Consider the following 19510-nt stretch of genomic DNA (forward strand, 5'->3'; position numbering starts at 1 on the left):
CTTTGCACCAACTGCATGTGCACAAGATTCACAGTGCTGCTGTAATGTTAGTCGCCTTTAGAATTTCAGAACGGCTGCACATTGTGAAATTGGTTTGCAGTAAAAAAGGACAATTCAACACAAACAAGGATCTGCACAATTACTAAACCACCTGAAGAATAAGAGGGATTTCAACAGATAAATACCACATCAATCTACGGCATGATCCCAAATAGATTTGGTAATATCAACAGCATACAAAATTTAGAAGGTTTTAATGATAGCAAGTTAAACAGAGTACGTATTCTGCTGTCAATGCTAACCATTCTTAATAGTAAGGGATATCTGGAAGACATAGCATGATAATCAGCAATACTTTGTGGGTTATCACTTTACATATAGCAGTGACAAAATTGACAGAAAATTACAAACTCCCATTTACCAGACAGTAAATACTCCCAGGATCACTTCTAAAACATTAATACGCTTGCTGCTAAATTGTTATTTCCAGTTCAGACTCTGATGTGATCCAATTTCCTTGTCATAGGTAAACTGATTGAGCAGGTCATGTGGTGACCACACAGTGAAGCAATCAAGAAGGGGCAGGTGTCCTTCAGAAAAGCTTCTTCTTCAACTGCATATAAAAAGACTTCAAAACTAGTTGCATAAGGAACGAGATTGTATGACGTGACCAGCAATGCTCACTGGTGGTTTGAAATTCTGCACCAGCTGAACTTAAATGTTAATAAAATGTGATTGTGTTGCCAATTGAAATGGTGCTATAAACATAGTTGTAATGGTTCTAATGGATCGTTGGCCCTTATTTGTGCCTGTCACCCATTTAAAAGCAGCATGTTGTGGATCTTATTTTGAACTATTTAGTGGTATTGTGGGTGTGGTGGAATGGGAAGAGTAGACAGGGTGGACAGCCACTATTTAAGCACTTTACACTGGACTGGTTTTAAAGTTGACCTTTTTAAATACTGGCACATAGTAATCTAGGTCAAATGGATTAAAAATTTAACTATTAATTCTAAGATACTTTGTTGGCTGTACTAGAACAGAAAACAATTCAATTAAAACAGCTGTGTCAAGTTTGTTTGGGTTAAAAATCACAAAATACAGAGCCTTTTGCTCCCACGGGCAAATATCATTGAACATGTACATCATCTTACCACATTCCATAAAATGAACAAGGGCCAGACTTGGTGGCTAATTAACCTGATACTACAATGGCTTGAGAAACAGAAGAGCATATTTGATTGCTGTGTGTGTCATATTAAGTGACTCTTCTCTCAAAAGGAACGTTGAATTTTAAGTAATTGTTCAGATCCTAAATATAAATGAATGTTTTAAAGTAGAGATGAATACTTTTTGAAAAGGACAAGATCTCACTCCCAGATAGTGACATGTCAATCTCTTGCATTCAAAGGCATCCAACCATATGCTTGGGATTAGTCAGAAACTGGGGGAAAGTAGGATTCAAGGCAATAGAATAGGGCATTACTTAAAACATAAGTTTCCAATTTAATGCAGTTTCAATTTTGTAGTTGGTTATTCGACTCAAATACGGAGCGGATTCAGCAAGAAATACTCAATTCTGATCTAGATTTCTACAGTTAACTGATATTACTTAGTGCCCATTTGTAACAGCCCATTTACTCTGTTGCTACATAGCAGGGCTGAATTCAAACATTGTAAAGATTTACATTATCAGTACACTTGGTGAATATGCTGCAACATTAAATGGAAGCACTGACAGTTTAAAATGACACATGCCTAATGCTAGAAGATGTCAGGGCCTGACAACACCAGAATGTACATATTAACCTACGAAGTGATTTATTTTTGAAGGCACAACAAAAAAAAAGTTTGAGAAGCTTGACTATAGAACGAAACTTAGGGCCTAGGTATATAGGTAGAGATCCATTTGAAGATATTTCCAATGCGTATAATAAAAGTGTTTCAACAAAATCTAGCAGTTTGGTAGTTGGCTCAACTTTCTACAATCACTTCCATTTGTGTTTCATCTACTGCATTAACTTGAAAACCTGAAGTCAAAAGAGCCAGTATGATGACCCTGGAGAGTCCAGATCATTTTCAGTCTTTGTCAGTTTGCTGCAAGACCTGGGTACCTAAGCTAGCAAGACTCCTGTCATTTCTGCCAAACAAACCATTTGTGATATATTGAATTGATATCCCTCCAATGGTCTAATTACAACCAGAAGGGGCTTTCAAGAGTGCAAAGGCAGCAGATAACATCAGGTCACCTAGCGAGCAAAAGTTCATAGAGAAGCAAGTGGGTAAATTATAGTTCACTGACATGTTTTTATTGCTGTAGCACTGCATCCTATTCCAATGTACACCGGTATCCGTCTACTTAAAAAACACTACAAAAGGTAAAAGGACTGGATATCATTGGCAATGCTGGTAGCATTTGCCACCAGTGATAATGATCCCTGTCCTCGAGTGCAAACAAGTTACTGACAAGATGTGGTCCCCTTCAAAGCAAGCACTTATAGATCAGCTTGGCTAAAGCACAATTTGCAGGAAGTTTCCCCAGAAACAGAGCCCAGCTTCCTATTCATTTTAACTCAGCTGCTTTATAAACAAAAGATTCAGTAATTAGATTTCATTGTTTTCTCCATGGGTCGTGACCCTGTGCCTTTCAGGAACGTGATCTACCCGCCACCCGCACACAACCACCCACCCCCGCCTCCCCACAAAAACAAAATGGTAGCCAGTGTGCTGTAGTGTTGCCAATCTCTGGGATTGGAATGAAATATTAACCCGCCAGGTACTGCTTCCAACAATAATAATATAAAAACAAAAAAACTGCGGATGCTGGAAATCCAAAACAAAAACAGAATTACCTGGAAAAACTCAGCAGGTCTGGCAGCATCGGCGGAGAAGAAAAGAGTTGACGTTTCGAGTCCTCATGACCCTTCGACAGTTCTGTCGAAGGGTCATGAGGACTCGAAACGTCAACTCTTTTCTTCTCCGCCGATGCTGCCAGACCTGCTGAGTTTTTCCAGGTAATTCTGTTTTTGTTACTGCTTCCAACAATCCTGGGGAAAAAAAATATATAAATATAAAAGGTGTTTTTTCACTTTTGAACACTTGGTGATTAATTATAAAAATATTAGAGACGGGATAAAGGTTGTTCGATTAATAGGCAAGAATCATCCAATCAAGTAATGGAGAGCTCAATGACTTCCTGACAGGCATGGGAAGGCTTTGTGCCATGAGGATGTCCTGTTCTAGGAAAACTTGGGTTTCTAACTTTGAAATTTATGACCCCATCTCTTGTACTTTTTCTTCTCCACACATTGCACCAAATGAATAAGGGTCAGACTTATTAATTAGCTTCAATGGCTTGAGAAACAATCATATTTTATTCCTGTTTGAGTCCTATCAAGTGGCCAATGGTGGATTGTGGTTGGAGGCTGGGCAATCATTCCTCCAGGAATTATGACCAGAGTTAGAAACCCTATCCTGCCGAAATTACCAAAAAAGGAACAAATTCCTCAGTCACTATTTGTTGAAAATTAAACCAGCAAATAAAGAATGCATTGGGGATTTTGCTACAACTAGTAAGAAATCTGCATCATCATAGCTTCAATCTACATTGCACACATCAGCCTAGAAAACCAGCTAAAGCTGACCAAATAGGCCTCAGTAAACATGAAAACATGAGTCACATTAAAGTGCAGTGAGAGAAAGGTTCATATATACAGTCACTTTATTGCAAGAGAAATCACAGTTTGCAGCAGTAGTAGATTTATAAATTAGAGGGTATGTGTTGGAGAGGTTTCTGGAGATAAACCTCTCCTTTCTCCCTTCCTTCCCCAGAGCACAGATGTTGTGACTTTGGGCACCAGCTAGGTCATTATCTGGCATCCATAGCCCACCATAATTCTGACTTCCAAATCAAATATATTTGCAATATGAAAATAAAAGTACTTTTTCAGGACTTTAGTATTAGAAAGAACCTGCATTTAGAAAGCACCCATCATGACATCCTATCGTACAAGCAATTAAGTACTTTCCAAGCAGTCACTGTTATATTATAGGTAAATATGGCAGCCAATTTGAACAGCAGTGAGTTAAATAGCCAGATATACCTGAAGCAATATCCCCAAACAGCTTATATGTTGACTGAGTCACCAGGGCAAATCCATTACTCTTCAATAGTGCCATGGGATTCCTTAGGCCTACTTGGAGAGATCAGTTCAATGTCTCATCTACACCTCCATCAGTGCAGCATGCCCTCAACTCTAACTCCAAGGCATAGGGTCACACCTAAACATTAATCTGTCTTTTTCTCCAAATGCTGATCAACCTTGCAATGCATTTTAAGCATGTTATTTAAAACACAGGAACTTCAATTCTTGTTGCGCCGGTAGCAATAAAATTCATGGATTTTTAAAAATTCTTTCATGAGATGTGAGTGTCATTAGCTAGTCCAACATTTATTACCCATCCCTAATTTCCCCTTGAGAAGGTATAGGTAAGCCACCTTCTTGAACCACTCCCTCCCCAACAGTGTGGTGTAGGTGCACCCACAGTGCTTTTACGGAGGAAGTTCCAGAATTTTGACCCAGTAACAGTGAAGGAACGGTGATATATTTCCAAGCCAGGATCTTGTGTGACTTGGAGGAGAACTTGCAGGTGATGGCATTCCCATGTATCCGCTGCCCTTGTCCTTCTTGTTGGTCAAGGTTGTGGGTTTACAAGGAGCTGTCGAAGGACTCTTGACAGTTGCTGCAGTGCATCTCGTAGATGGTATACACCGCTGCCACTGTGTGCTGGTGGTGGGGGGAATTCATGTTTAAGGCATTGGTTGGGGTGCCAATCAAATGAGCTTTGTCCTGGATGGTGTCAAGCCTCTTGATTGTTGTTAGAATTGCACTCATCCAGGAAAGGGGAGAGTATTCCATCACACTCCTGACTTGTGCCTTGTAGATGATGGACAGGCTTTGGGGAGTCAGAGGACGAGTTACTCTCCATAGTATTCCTAGCCTCTGACCTGCTCTTGTAGCCACAGTATTTACATTGCTGGCCCAGTTCAGTTTCCAGTCAACGGTAACCCCCAGGATGTTGATAATGGGGGATTCAGCTATGGTAATCAATGTCAAGAGGAGATGGTTAGATTCTCTTTCTTTGGAGATGGTAATTGACTGGCACTTGTGTAGCATGAATGTTACTTGCCACTTAAACACAGGATTGTCATGTGAAGACATTATACGTTCATCTGCAATTTCTCCAACAGTAGTTTTATAGCCCATTATTATTTTGACCCTGGCAGAAAGTTTATATTGCACTTGGAAGTAAAACTTCTCACTAAAATCATTTAAAAAAGCATGAACCCCTGGTTTGCTGTGATGAGGACAGGGTACTAAATCTGTGTTCCCAATGGATCGGAATAATCATCTCCACTTTGAGGTGTGCAATTCATGATACGAATCACCACCCTTCATGCTTTCCAGTGGCTGTGCCCACCATCATAGAGACAGTGCAGACACTCTCCGGATTATTGCATGGTGGCAGAGTGTGTAAACTAATGAAACATCAGGCAATACACTTGCCCACAAGAACCATCACAGTAATTTTCAAGATTAAGCAAAACTAACCACCATTTTAACTCAGTTCATATTCTGCTTCCAAAGCCTCAAGCTATTTAGTCCTCATCCTTATATTCAAGAAGGCAGTCCATTCCACCCTTTATAAAAAAAGCTATTGCCTAAGAATTGAGGAATCACTGGATTTTACCAAGTCAGTACCCGAAGGTTTCAGATCCATGCAGCACATGAGGCAATATCTGATAGATTTGCTGATTATTCCAAGAATTTGGTAATGTTGCTGGGCTCCAGCTGAAGGCACCTCTGGTTTCAATTCCCCTTTCAGCTTAAAACTGGTCATTGCCACAGTCTCTGCTATCCAAGCTGTTACACTGCCGTGAATATAACCCAACTCTCATGCACCTTCAGTCTACAAGAGGCCCCTGAACGGAGTTTTCCCACTCCTCCACAGCGTCACAATTTATTCTCCCACATTTGTGGAAAGCAGCTACTGGAATTCAGTATGGTTTAAAAGCACAAAGCTGCAGCTATCACCTTGACATGTCAAGAACTTTGCGATATTTATTATCCAATGAACCCAATAAAGTGTGAGCAATCTGTTAAATGCATTAGCTTGAGGAGCTGCTTTCAGCTGGTGAGTTTTCTCCTCTCCTTGTATCCTTAAAAAATTGCAGCTCCTGCTGAAGTGCAGTTTCATTAGCCGGTAGCCCCAAGTGCTGGCGGCCAATTTGATGGGGGCGAGGAGGGGGAGCATTACAGCACAACCCAAAATTGTTCTGACAAGACATCTGTACCCGTGCACCTCCCTGCTGGGGTCACTGGATAACCATCAAGAACAGTTTGGTTTTAACCTTCCCCAGAGCAATTTTAAACATCTTTACTACCTGCTGCAACTAGCTAACTCTGCTGAGGTACATCCTCATTCTCTGTTGAGATCAGGTTCCTAACCAGAAACTCTCGAGTTGTACGGTTTATTACTACACTGGGGGTTAAAGTGGTTCAAACAATTTCAAACAGCAATTTTTAACCTCCATTCAAAAAAATCTTCTGCTCAAACAGACAAAAACTGCAAGAAATGTTCACTTGGAATAGTTAAACAATTCAAACTATAGTAATTTTGGAAAAATTAGATCCATCCCAGAATCCTTGCCCCAACCCATGTAGTTTGTGTCTATTACTGCTCTGTACAGAATGACATGAAGTACTTACCAATTTCACTGAGTACATATTCCTGACCATTGTAGGAGAGCCTGCTGCTAGAGATGACAGGTGGAGAAAGGCCTTTCATCTTAGCTAAAGTCTGTAACAGCTGGGATGGCTTGAGCTGGTCACGCCATGCATTTACTCCAGAACTGTTGAAACAAGCCAATTAAGTTAGTCAGGCCCAAATCAGCTACACAGAAAAAGGGGAAAAAAATCTAATTAAGAATAAGGGGTCATGTCAAAACCTCTTAAACCACTTCATGCAATGAATTACATTTTTGAACAGCTGGCCAATGAAAGGTTAAAAATAACAATTTGTAGTTGCAGTTAAATAGACGTAGCCAACAAAAAGTTCCACCAAGGTGCTTGTTCTCAATAATTGTCCAACAATCTTTGCTGGAAGAGTTATACATATATAATATGGGCAAAGGAAAAACTGATATTTCACACAAATGTCTGCTCATGAGCATAGCCAACAGAAGGCTTCATACCTGAACCCAGAGGACTGCTTGGACCCACATTTCTGGAAGAGGAGTGAACAGATAAAAGTGCAAAAATCAGGGAGGTAACTCTACAAATTTACATTTGATATCTGTATACTTACAGACAGTATGATTGAGGCAACCCAGAACAAGCTCCAAAGCGTGAGAGAAGTCGGTTTTCCAGGTCAATAATAGTCTCTCCCACCTTTTCATCACGGGTCAACAAATCAAAATCATAAAGTGAAATTTTGAGATCTTTCTCTGTTGGTAAATTGCAACTAAGTTCAAACATTCTGAGGAAAGAAAAGGACAAAATTAGATGCCAATTTTCTAGAAATGCTGCACTTTCCAACCCCCCGCACCCCCCCTCCAAAAATCAAGCATTTGAAATTTCTAGTTATAATATTCGCATACTTCAACATATCACAGTTTGTTTGTTGCTCCAGTGACTCGCTGAGTCACAAGGAGTAGGAAGATGCCAGCTTTGATATCTATTCTGGGATGAGTTGGCTGATCTTAGCTGGACTGATAGGAAAACTACAATCAACCTTGACACACAGACTAGTGAACTGATAAGCATTGTCTCTCCTGATTATCATCTAGTAAATTCCATGGCAACCACACATTTTAACAAAACATTCTCTTTCCTTATAATTCCTCAAAAGCACTGTGCATTTGACTCCACTACATTAACTGGAACTGGATTCCAGTTTGAACTTATGCCCCTTGTTTGACTGTCATACATAATCTTGCTACAATTGTATAAAGCCTTGGCGAGACCATATCTGGAGTACTGTGTACAGCTTTGAACTCCTTATCTAAGGAAGGATGCACTTACCTGAAGGGGAGTGCAATGGGGGTTCACCAGACTAATCTCAGGGATGGCAGGATTGTCTAACGAGGAGAGACTGAGGAGACCAGGCCTGTTTCTCTAAAGTTTCAAAGAATGAGAGGTGGTCTCATTGAAACATACAAAATTCTGACAGGGCTCGACAGGGTAGATGTAGAACTGGCGAGTCTAGAATTAGAGAACAGTCTCAGAATAAGAGGCAGGCCATTTAAGACTGAGATGAGGAGAAATTTCACTCGGAGGGTGGTGAATCTTTGGAATTCTATATCCCAGAGGGTTGTGGAGGCTCAGTTACTGAGAATGTTCAAGACATAAATCAATAGATTTATGGAGAGTAATGACATCAAGGGATATGTGGATAGTTTGGAAAAGTGGCATTGAGATAGATGATCAGCCATGATTAAATGGAATGTCGGAGCAGGCACAACAGGCTGAACGGTCTACTCCTTGTCCTACGTTTCTAATCTTAATGCACTGCTCCAGATGGGTCCAAGTGTTTCATATTGTTTAAGCTTCTAAGACCCTAAAGAACCTCAGTTTCTCTGAACTGCCTTCATAGTTTAGTCCTCTGAGCTGGGGATCAATCGCAATCTTTTGACAGAACTGCACCCAGAATCTGAATTTATCTTTGTTTCTTGGTTAGCAAAGCTGGACAGTTCACATGGTGCAACCTGGGTCAGAGGACTGTAAAGATTCAGGATAACATCCAACTTATGCTCCAATTCCACAATTCTAGTTCAACATTCTAGAGGCTCCCAGCATCACAGATGCCAGTCTTCAGCTAATTCGATTCACTCCAAGTGATATCAAGAAATGGCTAAAGGCACTGGATACTGCAAAGGCAAGGGCCCTGACAATATTCTGGCAATATAGTGAAGACTTGTGCTTCAGAACTTGTCACGCCCCTAGCTAAGCTGTTCCAGTACAGCTACAATACTGGCATCTACCCAACTATGTGGCAAATTGCCCAGGTTTGTTCTGTACACAAAAAGCAGGACAAATCCAACCAGGCCCATTACTGTCCACTCTCCATCATCGGTAAAGTGATGGAAGGGGTCATTAACAGTGCTATCTAGTGGCACTTGCTTAGCAATAACCTGCTCACTGACACCCAGTTTGGGTTCCGTCAGGCACATGATTTCTGATCTCATTACAGCCTTAGTTCAAACATGGACAAAAGAGCTGAACTCCAGAGGTGAGACGAGAGTGACTGCCCTTGACATCAAGGCAGCATTTGACAGAGTCTGACCTCAAGGAGCCCCAGCAAAACTAGAGTCAATAAGAATCGGGGAGAAACTCTCTGCTGGGTGGAGTCATACCTAGCAGAAAGGAAGATAGTTGTGGTCATTGGGGGTCAATCATCTCAGTTCTAGGACATCACTGCAGGAGTTCCCCAGGGTAGTGTCTGAGCCCCAACCATCTTCAGCTGCTTCATCAATGCGCTCCCTTCCATCATTACGTCAGGAGTGGGGATGTTCTCTGATATTGCACAATGTTCAGCACCATTCGTGACTCCTCAGATACTGAAGCAATCCATGTCCAAATGCTGCAAGACCATGTGGACAATATCCAGGCTTGGGCTGACAAGTGGAAAATAACATTCGTGCCACACAAGTGCCAGGCAATGACCATCTCCAACAAGAGAGGACCTAACCATCGCTGAATCATCCATCATCAACATCCTGCGGTTACTATTGATCAGAAATTGAACTGGACTAGCCATACAAACACTGTGGCTACAACAGCAGGTCAAAGGCTAGGAACCCTGCGGAAAGTAACTCATCGCCTGACCCCCCAAAGCCTGTCCATCATCTATAAGGCAGGAGTGTGATGGAAGACTCTCCACTTGCCTGGATGACTGCAGCACCAACAATCAAGGAGCTTGACATTATCAAGGATAAAGCAGCCCACTTGTTTGGCACTCCTTCCACAAACATTCACTCCCCCCACCACTGACACATAATGGCAGCAGTAAGTACCATCTACAAGATGTACTGCAGAAACTCACCAAGGCTCCTTAGGCAGCACCTTCCAAACCCATGACCACCATCATCCAGAAGGACGAGAGCTGCAGATAGAAGGGAACACCACTGCCTGGGATTCCCCTCCAACCACTGAGCATCCTGACTTGGAAATATATCGCTGTTCCTTCATTGTTGCTGGGTCAAAATCCTGGAACTCCCTAACAGCACTGAGGGTGTACCTACACCACATGGACTGTAGCAGTTCAAGAAGGGACCTCACCATCACCTTAAAGGGCAATTAGGGATGGGCAGTAAATGCCAACCTAGCCAGCGACATTCACATCCCGTAAACAAATAAAAAAAGCTTATAAGTACCGAGTCTACCAGATCTTTCAACCTCACTTATCAAGGTGTTTGTCTCAGATCAAGAGTGCTACCATTGAGCCAACAGACAGCCAGGGGATCAAACCCCACTGCTGTCTCCACAGACCTGTCAGAGATGCTGTCTTCAGATGATATGTTGAATTGAGGCCTGGTTTGCCCACTTCAGGTGAATGTAAAAGATCCCATGGCACTACCCAGAGGAGAGTTCCCCTGTTTTCCTGGCCAACATGCATCGCACAAACAATAAAACAGATCAAGTTACGGTCCCACAAGTAGCTTTGGGATACATGTGTGCAAAATGACTGTTGCATTTCACTATGTTACAAAAGGGACTTCACTGAGGTTGCAAAACATAAATGGAAATTTGGTTTTTCACTCTGAACTCTCAGTACACCAATACATTTGGCTTAATATGCAATAGCTCACAGTCATGTTCAAAAGATATGAAAAAGAGGTCTCAGACCTTACTTTCTGCTTATTTTATAATGGACTTTGCTTGACCAAAAACATTGCTGCTATAGGTCACATGATTTAAAAGTTGGCTACAGTTCTGGGAACTTCCAACAGTAATTATAAGAAAGCTCAATCCTCATCCTTGTGGAATCTCTCTTACCATTAAGTGGACTCAATCAACAAAACAAGGGAGCAGCAGATGGTCTGCCTTCCCAGTCTGGACTTATAACCAGGAGAGCCATCGAAACACATTACACCTGTGGATGTGCTAATAGCCGCCATCTATCACCTAAGGCGAACAATGGATTTTGACCAGAGACAGAAACTGAAACTGACTCAATGGGGAACAACACATGACCCAAGCTCCTTTGGCCTTTGGAAAGTTCTGTTACATTCCTGGACTCCCAGGGCAGTCTGCTATTAACATCCAGCCTGTCAACACCAAAGCTGGACTTCCAGGCTGACAACAAAGCCTGCCTCAAGTTTAACCCTTTCCAAAGCCTGGTTTTCTGGAATATTCCTGCCATCATCTGTACAGCAGACCAAGTCTCTGGATACCAACCTCATCTTGCTGAGTTATCGCCAACTTTGAAGGAATTCGGCAACTCCTGCTTTCAGCAAACTGAAGCTGCCTGAACTTTAACTCTTGCATGAAGGGACCATCATTGGGCACTGACATTCATGTGAATTAATGCCCCTTTGTTTTTATTTTTGTTTCAAGTTATTCTTAGTTGTAAAACTCTATTCTTTCTTGCCTCCTCCTTGCACATGCACGTGTATGTAGTTGTGATGGGTTTGAATGAATGAATAAACAATACTTGATTTCACCCTAAAAGAGTTTGCTGCAAGTCACTTTAAAATTGACTTCACAAACGAAGGGTTCATGAAACACGCCACAACCTATTTCAAAACTTAAAACGCCTCTGCTCAAAGACAGACAGCAAGAAAAATAAGAGTTCATTTTGCCTCTCTCCCCTGTCTGTAACATTACACTTGCATGTATTAAATTCCCTGTGCCATCATTCTGTTCACGTATTATCTGCTGGAGCTGATTTTTAAGCACATGATCACTTCCCAACTTAATGCGCCAAACCAGGGTGGAGGAGATCAAATAAACTGCATTTTTGACTTTGAGGCTGAGTAGTTGATGCAGAGGATCCTGTACCAATTCCTGGGATAATCTCACTCAGACCATCTCCCCAACTTGAATCAAATACTTGCTGTTCCTTTTCAGCCAGTTCCTCAATTATTCCAGGGTTTGCTTTCAGCTCTCACCTCTTCAAACTTAGGTAGTAGCCCTTGAAGAACTCTCTCAAATACTTTGTAAAAAGCCCAGTTAACAATACCCAATTATTTATCACAGCCTCCATGTAAACATGACCTAACGAAATCAATGTGCAAGATTTTTAACTCATTCAAACCCCAGAAAGTTAAAAATCAGGCCCAGAGTTTGTCAGATAGAGTCTTTCCCTCCTGATGCTATATTAGCAGTTTTCAATAGATTATCCATTGATAATCTGTCAGCTGTGGCTCAGTTGGTAGCACTAGAGTCAAAATGCTCCAGGTTCAAGTTTCACTCCAGATTTTGAGCACAAAAAAAATCTAACACTTCAACGCAGTACTGATGAAGTGCTGCATTGTCGGCGGCTCGGTCTTTGAACAAGATGTTAAAGAGAGGCTCCATTTACCTGCTTGGACAGTTGTTAAAGATCCTGTGGCACTATTTTGAAGAACAGCAGGTGAGTTGTTCCTGGTGTCCAAATATTTATCCCTCAATCAACATCACACAAAAACAAAAATTCTGGTCATTATCACATTGCTGTTTTTGGGAGTTTGCTGTGTGCAAATTGGCTGCTGTGTTTCCTAAATTCCAACAATGATTATGCTTCAAAAGTACTTCATTGGCTTAAAGCACTTTGAAACATCCAGTTGCCACAAAAAGCGTTATATAAATGCAAGTCTTTCAATTGGCTCCTAAATAACGATTCCATTATTTTACCCATCAATACAAGGTAAATTCTAATTATTCGTGGGTCCTACATTAAATTTGTGTTTCTGAAAGCAAGCTTTACATTAACGGTTTTAAAAGTTTAGCATTAGATTCTTTCGCCTGGAATTGAATAGCTGTGAAGAACTTGGCTGAGAACCTGACAGCACTGTATAACTGCAAATTGGTTCTTCATTAGAATTTCATAAATCTTAACCTTTCTCTATCAATAGCTTTGGATTAAAAACCATCTAGCCCTAACCTACCTTGCTCATTAATATGAAATCCCATCAGTATACTTGGATTAGCTCCAGTTGTGAAGGGTGTGATACAACAGTCTTCCCAGTGACTGCAGAAACCTGTTTGTTGCTGTGTATTTTAAGTATCCTTGGTTTGTCCTCAATTTTGCGACCATAAGTATTTCCAACTCTTCCTGCACAATGGACTTTCTGTTATAGTAATGAGAATTGTGTATAGCCATTTTCATTTCCAGGTTTCTCACCAGCCCTAACATTTTTCTAGAAGGTTCAGGCGTTCATCACCAAACTCCCTTGTTTTTTCCTACATCTTTGCAGGATTCATCATTATTTGATTTAATTTTGTATCATCTCTTTCAGATCATAATTTAGATCATGTTTGCAGGTCCAGGAATATATTTATTCTGAAACACAAGGCAAGTACAAATTCCAACTCAGCTGCCAACTCCCAGCAATTGAATACTGTTGTAATTTGATGAGACTGACATGAATAAGTGGTCAATTGGGCAGAGTGATCAAAACCTGTGGAATGTGCTTCAGGAGGGAGCCGATACCTTTGGGAAAGGTGGAAGGTGGAGAAAATTGGTGGAGAAGTCAAATCGCTTTGTTTAAAATCAAACGATCACAATTGGTGGAGAGGAATGAGCAGGGAATGTACAAGAATTCCCTAGGATGGAATATTTTTTCAAAAATCGTTAAATCATTGAATTTCTTTTGCACCTAGAATTATTTTTATCAGATCAAAATGCAACTCCTTAACCTATTACCTCACTTCTAATGAGGCTTGTCACTTGAACATACACTCTAACCATGAAGGTAAATGTCAACATACCTGCCAAACACTGGGTTCAGGGTGTTAGGAATGTAGTGGTCTCTGTCTTCTATTGATTTTTTACCCAAACTGATCTTCACATAGGGGTCACACTAATAAGAATGAAAAAAAACTTTAGGAAAAATGACACACTTCAATGTAACGAGGAATATTTCAGGGTCCAAAAGCCACCTCATCTTAATTGTGTTGTGGGTTTATTTGCATATACTTCAGCGATTCTGGGTAGAATTTAACATAGCCCCACCCCTCCCCCACCACTGGAGGAGAGTTCAGAGGTGGGGGCTTTTTGATTGGGTGTGGGGTGGGGACCTTGCCAACCACCCCATCCAGCTCAGGTCAGGAAGGGTGGTCTTCTTGCTCAGAGGTCAACTGAGACCCTGAAGCAGCCACTTAAAGGCCTCATCCAGTCATTGCTGGTATTCAACTGGCAGCAGATGGGGGAACTCACCATCCGGCAAAACTACTCAAACCCTGTTGGTTTTGCCTGTGGTTGGGTAAGGGGATGATGGGGGGCAGCAGGGGGCCCTCATTCTCAGGCACTCTATATCCAATCCAGGGACGTGGAATTGGGAAGGAGGGCACCTGCTAAAAGCCAATACACTGCCCTTGCTTTTGATCCCCTTCCCCAGCTACTCCCCTCCCTCCAACCTCATTCCACCCACACACACCTCAGCTGGTGATCTAACAGCACTCAAGGTGGGTCTGTGGATTGTACCAAGAGTGGCAGCCACTTTCGGAGAGCTGCTGGCTTCAGTTTGGCCAGCAACTCTTTGGGTGGGGGTGGTGTGGTGGGATTTCGACCCATGAGGGCAGATTGCATGGGAGGCCCAGCAACCGTCCAGTTAGGTGCTTGATGTAATCTTGTTGGGCCTCCCGAAGAGAAGAGATGCAGGGCTCCGACTGGTTTGCCAACCGGTGAGCAGGACTCTCATCAGATTTAAATTCTGCCCACTATTGTGAAGAAACTTAGTAAATTTGCAATTTGTGACCTGCTGATTGAAACTAGGAAAGGTGCAAAGCAGTGGCTAAAAATGCAGCCATCATCAGCCCGTTTCAAGTTCTTCTCTCAATAAAAAACAGCATTTTAATAACTAGTTGCCTATTTTGCATGTCTATTGTCCATACAATAAGTCTCCCACACTACTGTGATTAAATTGTTATTGAATGGAGCCACTGTGCCAACACCACCACCTGCAGTTCTCCAAGCCACACACCATCCTGACTTGTTGTTTCACTGTTGCTAAGGTTGGGTGCATCCACAACAGATGAACTGCATTGTTTCAACAAAAAAAAAAGTGGCTCACCACCACCTTCAAGGCAACTAGGGATGGGCAACAAATGCTGATCTTGTCAGCAATGCTCATTTCCCACTAAAGAACTTTTTTAAAGTTAGAAAGCTACTTCAATGGCTATCAGCTGGTTCAGTGAATTTAACTAGTCATGCAGATTAGGAAATTTCTAAATTCAGATCCTTTTGGGCTGAATTTAGGATATTTGCAAGTTAATTCTAATTGGCCTTAGTGCTAGGTTAGGGAAGAGAAAATAAAAGGTCGACTATTGCTGTACTTTAACAATGGAGTGGGGGGAGGAAAAGAGATGAAAAATTGCTCAAATTAAATTAGTTATTAAAAGAAAAAAATGACTTCAGCAAAAAAGTAATGGGTTGGGAAGGAGCAAATAGAAAAGAACAAACTTGTGACTTCCAGACACCATCCATTTTGGCTCCCCTTTACTGCTGATTTTTAAGATTGGAAAACTGTGGCACCTGTTATGACCGCTAGACTTTATAAGATGGTTAAGTATTAAACTCTTAATTTGGGTAAAACAGAATGCCCTGGGGCAGAGGTCGGGTGGGTGTGTGAAGTTGTACTGAACTCCACCGGGCAACAGGCCCATGTGATGTGATATGGTCACAACAGGGACAGGGGACCAGTTTAAACTCTACCTGAAAGATATTTGGTGAAATCTTTAACATGCAGTTACAAAGGAAGATGCAGCCGGCATTGTTATGCATAGACTTAGACTCTGAGTCAGTCAGAGCGAAAGATTTGGGGAAGACCACCCACAACAGGTGTTGCTATGCCAGGCAGAAGAAAAGGACTGTTAAGGGGTAATCACCAGAGTGCTGGTGAGGGTGGGACCCTATTTGAAGGAGCGAGGACTGCAAAAAGTTAGAGGCCACGGAATCACCAGAGGGATCCTTGCGATGTGAAGTCCATTCGATTACGCTGAAATGGGTTGAGTGAAGGGGATTTTGTTTGAAAGAACACTGGGCAATTCATCCTGGTGATGCAGGGAGCAGGGATGCTGTTAAAGGCAGGAGGAACTTTAGACTTTAACTCAAGACCACATATCAAAGCAAAGTGGTAAATGTATAAATGTGACGTGGGGTTTTCAGTTGTGTTTAGTTAAGACGGATACCTTTTCTGTTCTTTAATTTATGAGTTGCCTATAAGTAATATTTAGTTGATGTTGATGGTCTTAAATGTAAAAACTTATCATGTGACTTTTTACATTGGTCACTGGGAAATTCATCTCTTTTAAAAACTACCAATCTCTACAAGAATCATAACACACCCCTGATTCCAGGATCTCCACTTTGTAAACTAGTTCACTCTTTTAGGTAATCTCAGCACCAGAAATTGGAGTCGTATTATTTAGTTCATTTTCTAATTTGCAAGAAATAAGCTGGATACCAGGCAAAGTCCATCTCAGTCCAAACAGTACCAGAAACACAGCAGAGCAACCAATGGCTGTAGAGCAGGTGGTGACAAATAGCAGAAATACATTTGGAAATGGGGTGACTGGGGTGTGTGGGGGGTGGGGGGGGAGCTGGTGTGAAAAGATCTGGAAAAGTTGTGTTGTAAGTGCATCACCCTGCAGCTGACCATCAAATAGCTGCAGCCATGGATCCGCCCACACAGACGCTCATTAGTGAGGAGTAAGAAATGTTCAAATATTTCATCCATTGCTTTGGCCAAGTTCTACTGATTCCACTTCCACCACACCCCAGAGAACTGGCTGACACTCAGGTTGGCTTGCTTTGGAAATGGTTTTTCATTAAGGATGGTGAACCAAGATGTCTTGTGAAAAGCAGCTGTTGTTGAAGGATGGGAAAAGAAACCAAAATGCATCACAGCAAAAGCACTGGCTGTTAAAAGTTATGTTAGAAAGGACAGAGCTAAGCTGCTGTTCAATACTATAACCACCTTTCTCAGTGACACAGTGTATGGAGACCAGGAAAATGCTCAGGTTCAATCCTTTATGTGCAATGCTGGCTGATCATATTGAGGTGGTGGTAAATATATTCAATGGGTCTCAATGTCCAATGGTAACAGGAGTGATGGAGGCGGGGGGTGGGGGTGGGGGGGTGGGGGCGGGCGGCGGCAGGGGGGAGATGCGGATGCAGGCAGGTACAAGTAGGGCAAGAATACTACCATGGCTCCTGTTCTTGAATATTGTCCTATTCCTGGCTAAACATCAGTGTGAGGACAGGATGAGGCGCAGTCACCACACTGCATTCAAGAAAAGCCTTTATGACTATACACTAACACAAGTCAGCCCCCTACAGGAAAGAAGATAAATTTCAAGGGACAGCATTCTATGATGTTTTCTATTACATTCTATTAAACAGCAATCATGTTTGCATACTAATTTCGCCATACCCTGCACAAGTTTAAAAGTTCTGTTAAGTCCTCAATCAGATAGGAATCCTAATCACGCCTGAGAAAAACACAACCATCTCCCATTACCCTGAAGTATCTAATTCACAACCTCACACTTCACCATGGTTACTGTTCAAAAATCTGAAAGAACAGCTTTTCCAACAAAAACAAAATGCAAACTTTAAATGTAGGTTTCCTAGCCAGTCTTCTGGCAGGAAATAAAGTGGAGAAGTGAGGTGCATAAATGAGATTCTGGGGAGGAGAGATCAGGACAACTGGCAGCAGTGCTTCCCTCTTAACCCATTAACAGGCCTCTGGAAACAATTGGATTCTTCTTAAAAACCAAGAGATTCAATACTCTTGTTAAATACTCTGCCAGGTCCGATTTTCTTACCTTGCCATTGCTGTCTTTTGGTTGCAAGTCAATGCCTCGAATAATGTAAATTCGCACCAAACATTCTTGAGTTCCACTATCTGGCAGTTCAGCAAACTGGCGTGGCGGCGTTTGAATATTTGGATCATCACTTAAGGGATAAATTTTGAAAGAACCCTACAATTCAAAGTTAGTTGAAACAAGTAAATTCAAGCACACTGGACAGAGAAATATCACATTAAAATAAATTCAGAATAACTGCAATGTTTCTCATCTGTTTTTTTTTAAAAACACACAAAAAAAGATAAAAGTAAAGCAGCCTTTTCTGCACAAACCATCTCAGACTTCAGAGATGTTGGACTATGGGTGTCCTATACATAATCTGGTATAGACTTGATGGGCTGAATGGTCTCCTTCTGTGCTCTAAAGGACTCTAATCACAGGTGTTAGATTGATTGCCCCTCCACCATTTTCTAACTTAGTCAGAAGCAGTTAACTCCTCACTAAGCTACTGCTTGTGGGTGCTCAATCTATTGATTTGTAATGCTTAGCTTGGCAGGTTAAAGGAGGTTTAGGTGTGATATCAAGACCAATACTATTCCTTTGCTCCAGTTTTTCTCTGCACACAGAAAAGTTCATCCAGCAGAGCATCACACCTAGAATATCACTGGTTTCCTCTCCAACTCAAGAGATAGGCTCAGAGTCTGCATGGACTGATGAACACTTATCTTGTGCCACAAGGACCACCCTTTTTTGTCTCAATGGAGACTGTTAGGGCAGAGAAACAAGGCAAATCCATTTTCAGACCATTAATTTCTGGTTTTCCCTTTTGAGTTATCCTTTGAAAGAAAGAGAGCATATTATGCTCCATTTTGAATTATGTAAAAGTAGGTAAACTGGAAAAATTTTGTTGAGTGCAGTCTCAAAAAGGACAGCAAGAGAGATTTCCAGCTAATGTAAGAGCACAAAGTACATATATCAAATCAGCCTTGGGTAAAAGGTATAGAAAATAATTGGGTAATCATTTGACGGAGCAGCCATTACCTTAAATTCGCCCACAACTGAAGGGTCTTCATCATCCTCTGATTTACCTCTGAATAGTTTAAAAGTGTGACAGAAATCAGTCAGCCCTTTGAATTCAGGGACATTCTCCAGTTCTGTAGTGTACACCTGTAGTGGGGGGGGAAGTTGAGGAAGATGACTTAAAGGAAAAAAAGAGTTCTTAAAAAAAAAAGGGACTTATCACCAATGAGTCCCACTTCACTTTTTTGCTGGAAGGCAGAGTCACCTTATCTAGATGCAAGCTGGCGTGGAGCTGATTATTGGCAACAGTTAGGGCCAGGTGTAATCTGAAAATATCCAGGCAGTGTCAGCTTTAAAAATCATCTCTCTCAATTATGTTGACGGCTACATGTCTACAGGCAATGCAAATGTCAAACTCTCAAATTCAAGTGAAAGCAGAAAACAGACGTTTCAGAATCTAACTGGCATGGACAACA

At 41.6% G+C, this 19510-nt stretch overlaps 1 protein-coding gene across 5 annotated transcripts in view; it reads right to left on the reverse strand.

Annotated features, from left to right (window-relative positions):
• The window catches only part of myofl (myoferlin like), a 232813-nt gene that overhangs the window by 82937 nt on the left and 130366 nt on the right, over nt 1-19510 (reverse strand). For all 5 annotated transcript variants that reach the window (XM_041209164.1, XM_041209167.1, XM_041209166.1 and 2 more), the window contains 5 exons: nt 19056-19181; nt 18033-18188; nt 13974-14065; nt 7369-7539; nt 6771-6913 (listed from right to left, as the gene is read on the reverse strand). In XM_041209164.1, the coding sequence (XP_041065098.1) occupies nt 6771-6913; nt 7369-7539; nt 13974-14065; nt 18033-18188; nt 19056-19181 (688 nt within the window). The remainder of the gene's footprint in view (nt 1-6770; nt 6914-7368; nt 7540-13973; nt 14066-18032; nt 18189-19055; nt 19182-19510) is intronic.

This window comes from Carcharodon carcharias, chromosome 17 (genome assembly GCF_017639515.1).
Source record: "Carcharodon carcharias isolate sCarCar2 chromosome 17, sCarCar2.pri, whole genome shotgun sequence".
In the NCBI taxonomy this organism is placed as follows: domain Eukaryota; kingdom Metazoa; phylum Chordata; class Chondrichthyes; order Lamniformes; family Lamnidae; genus Carcharodon; species Carcharodon carcharias.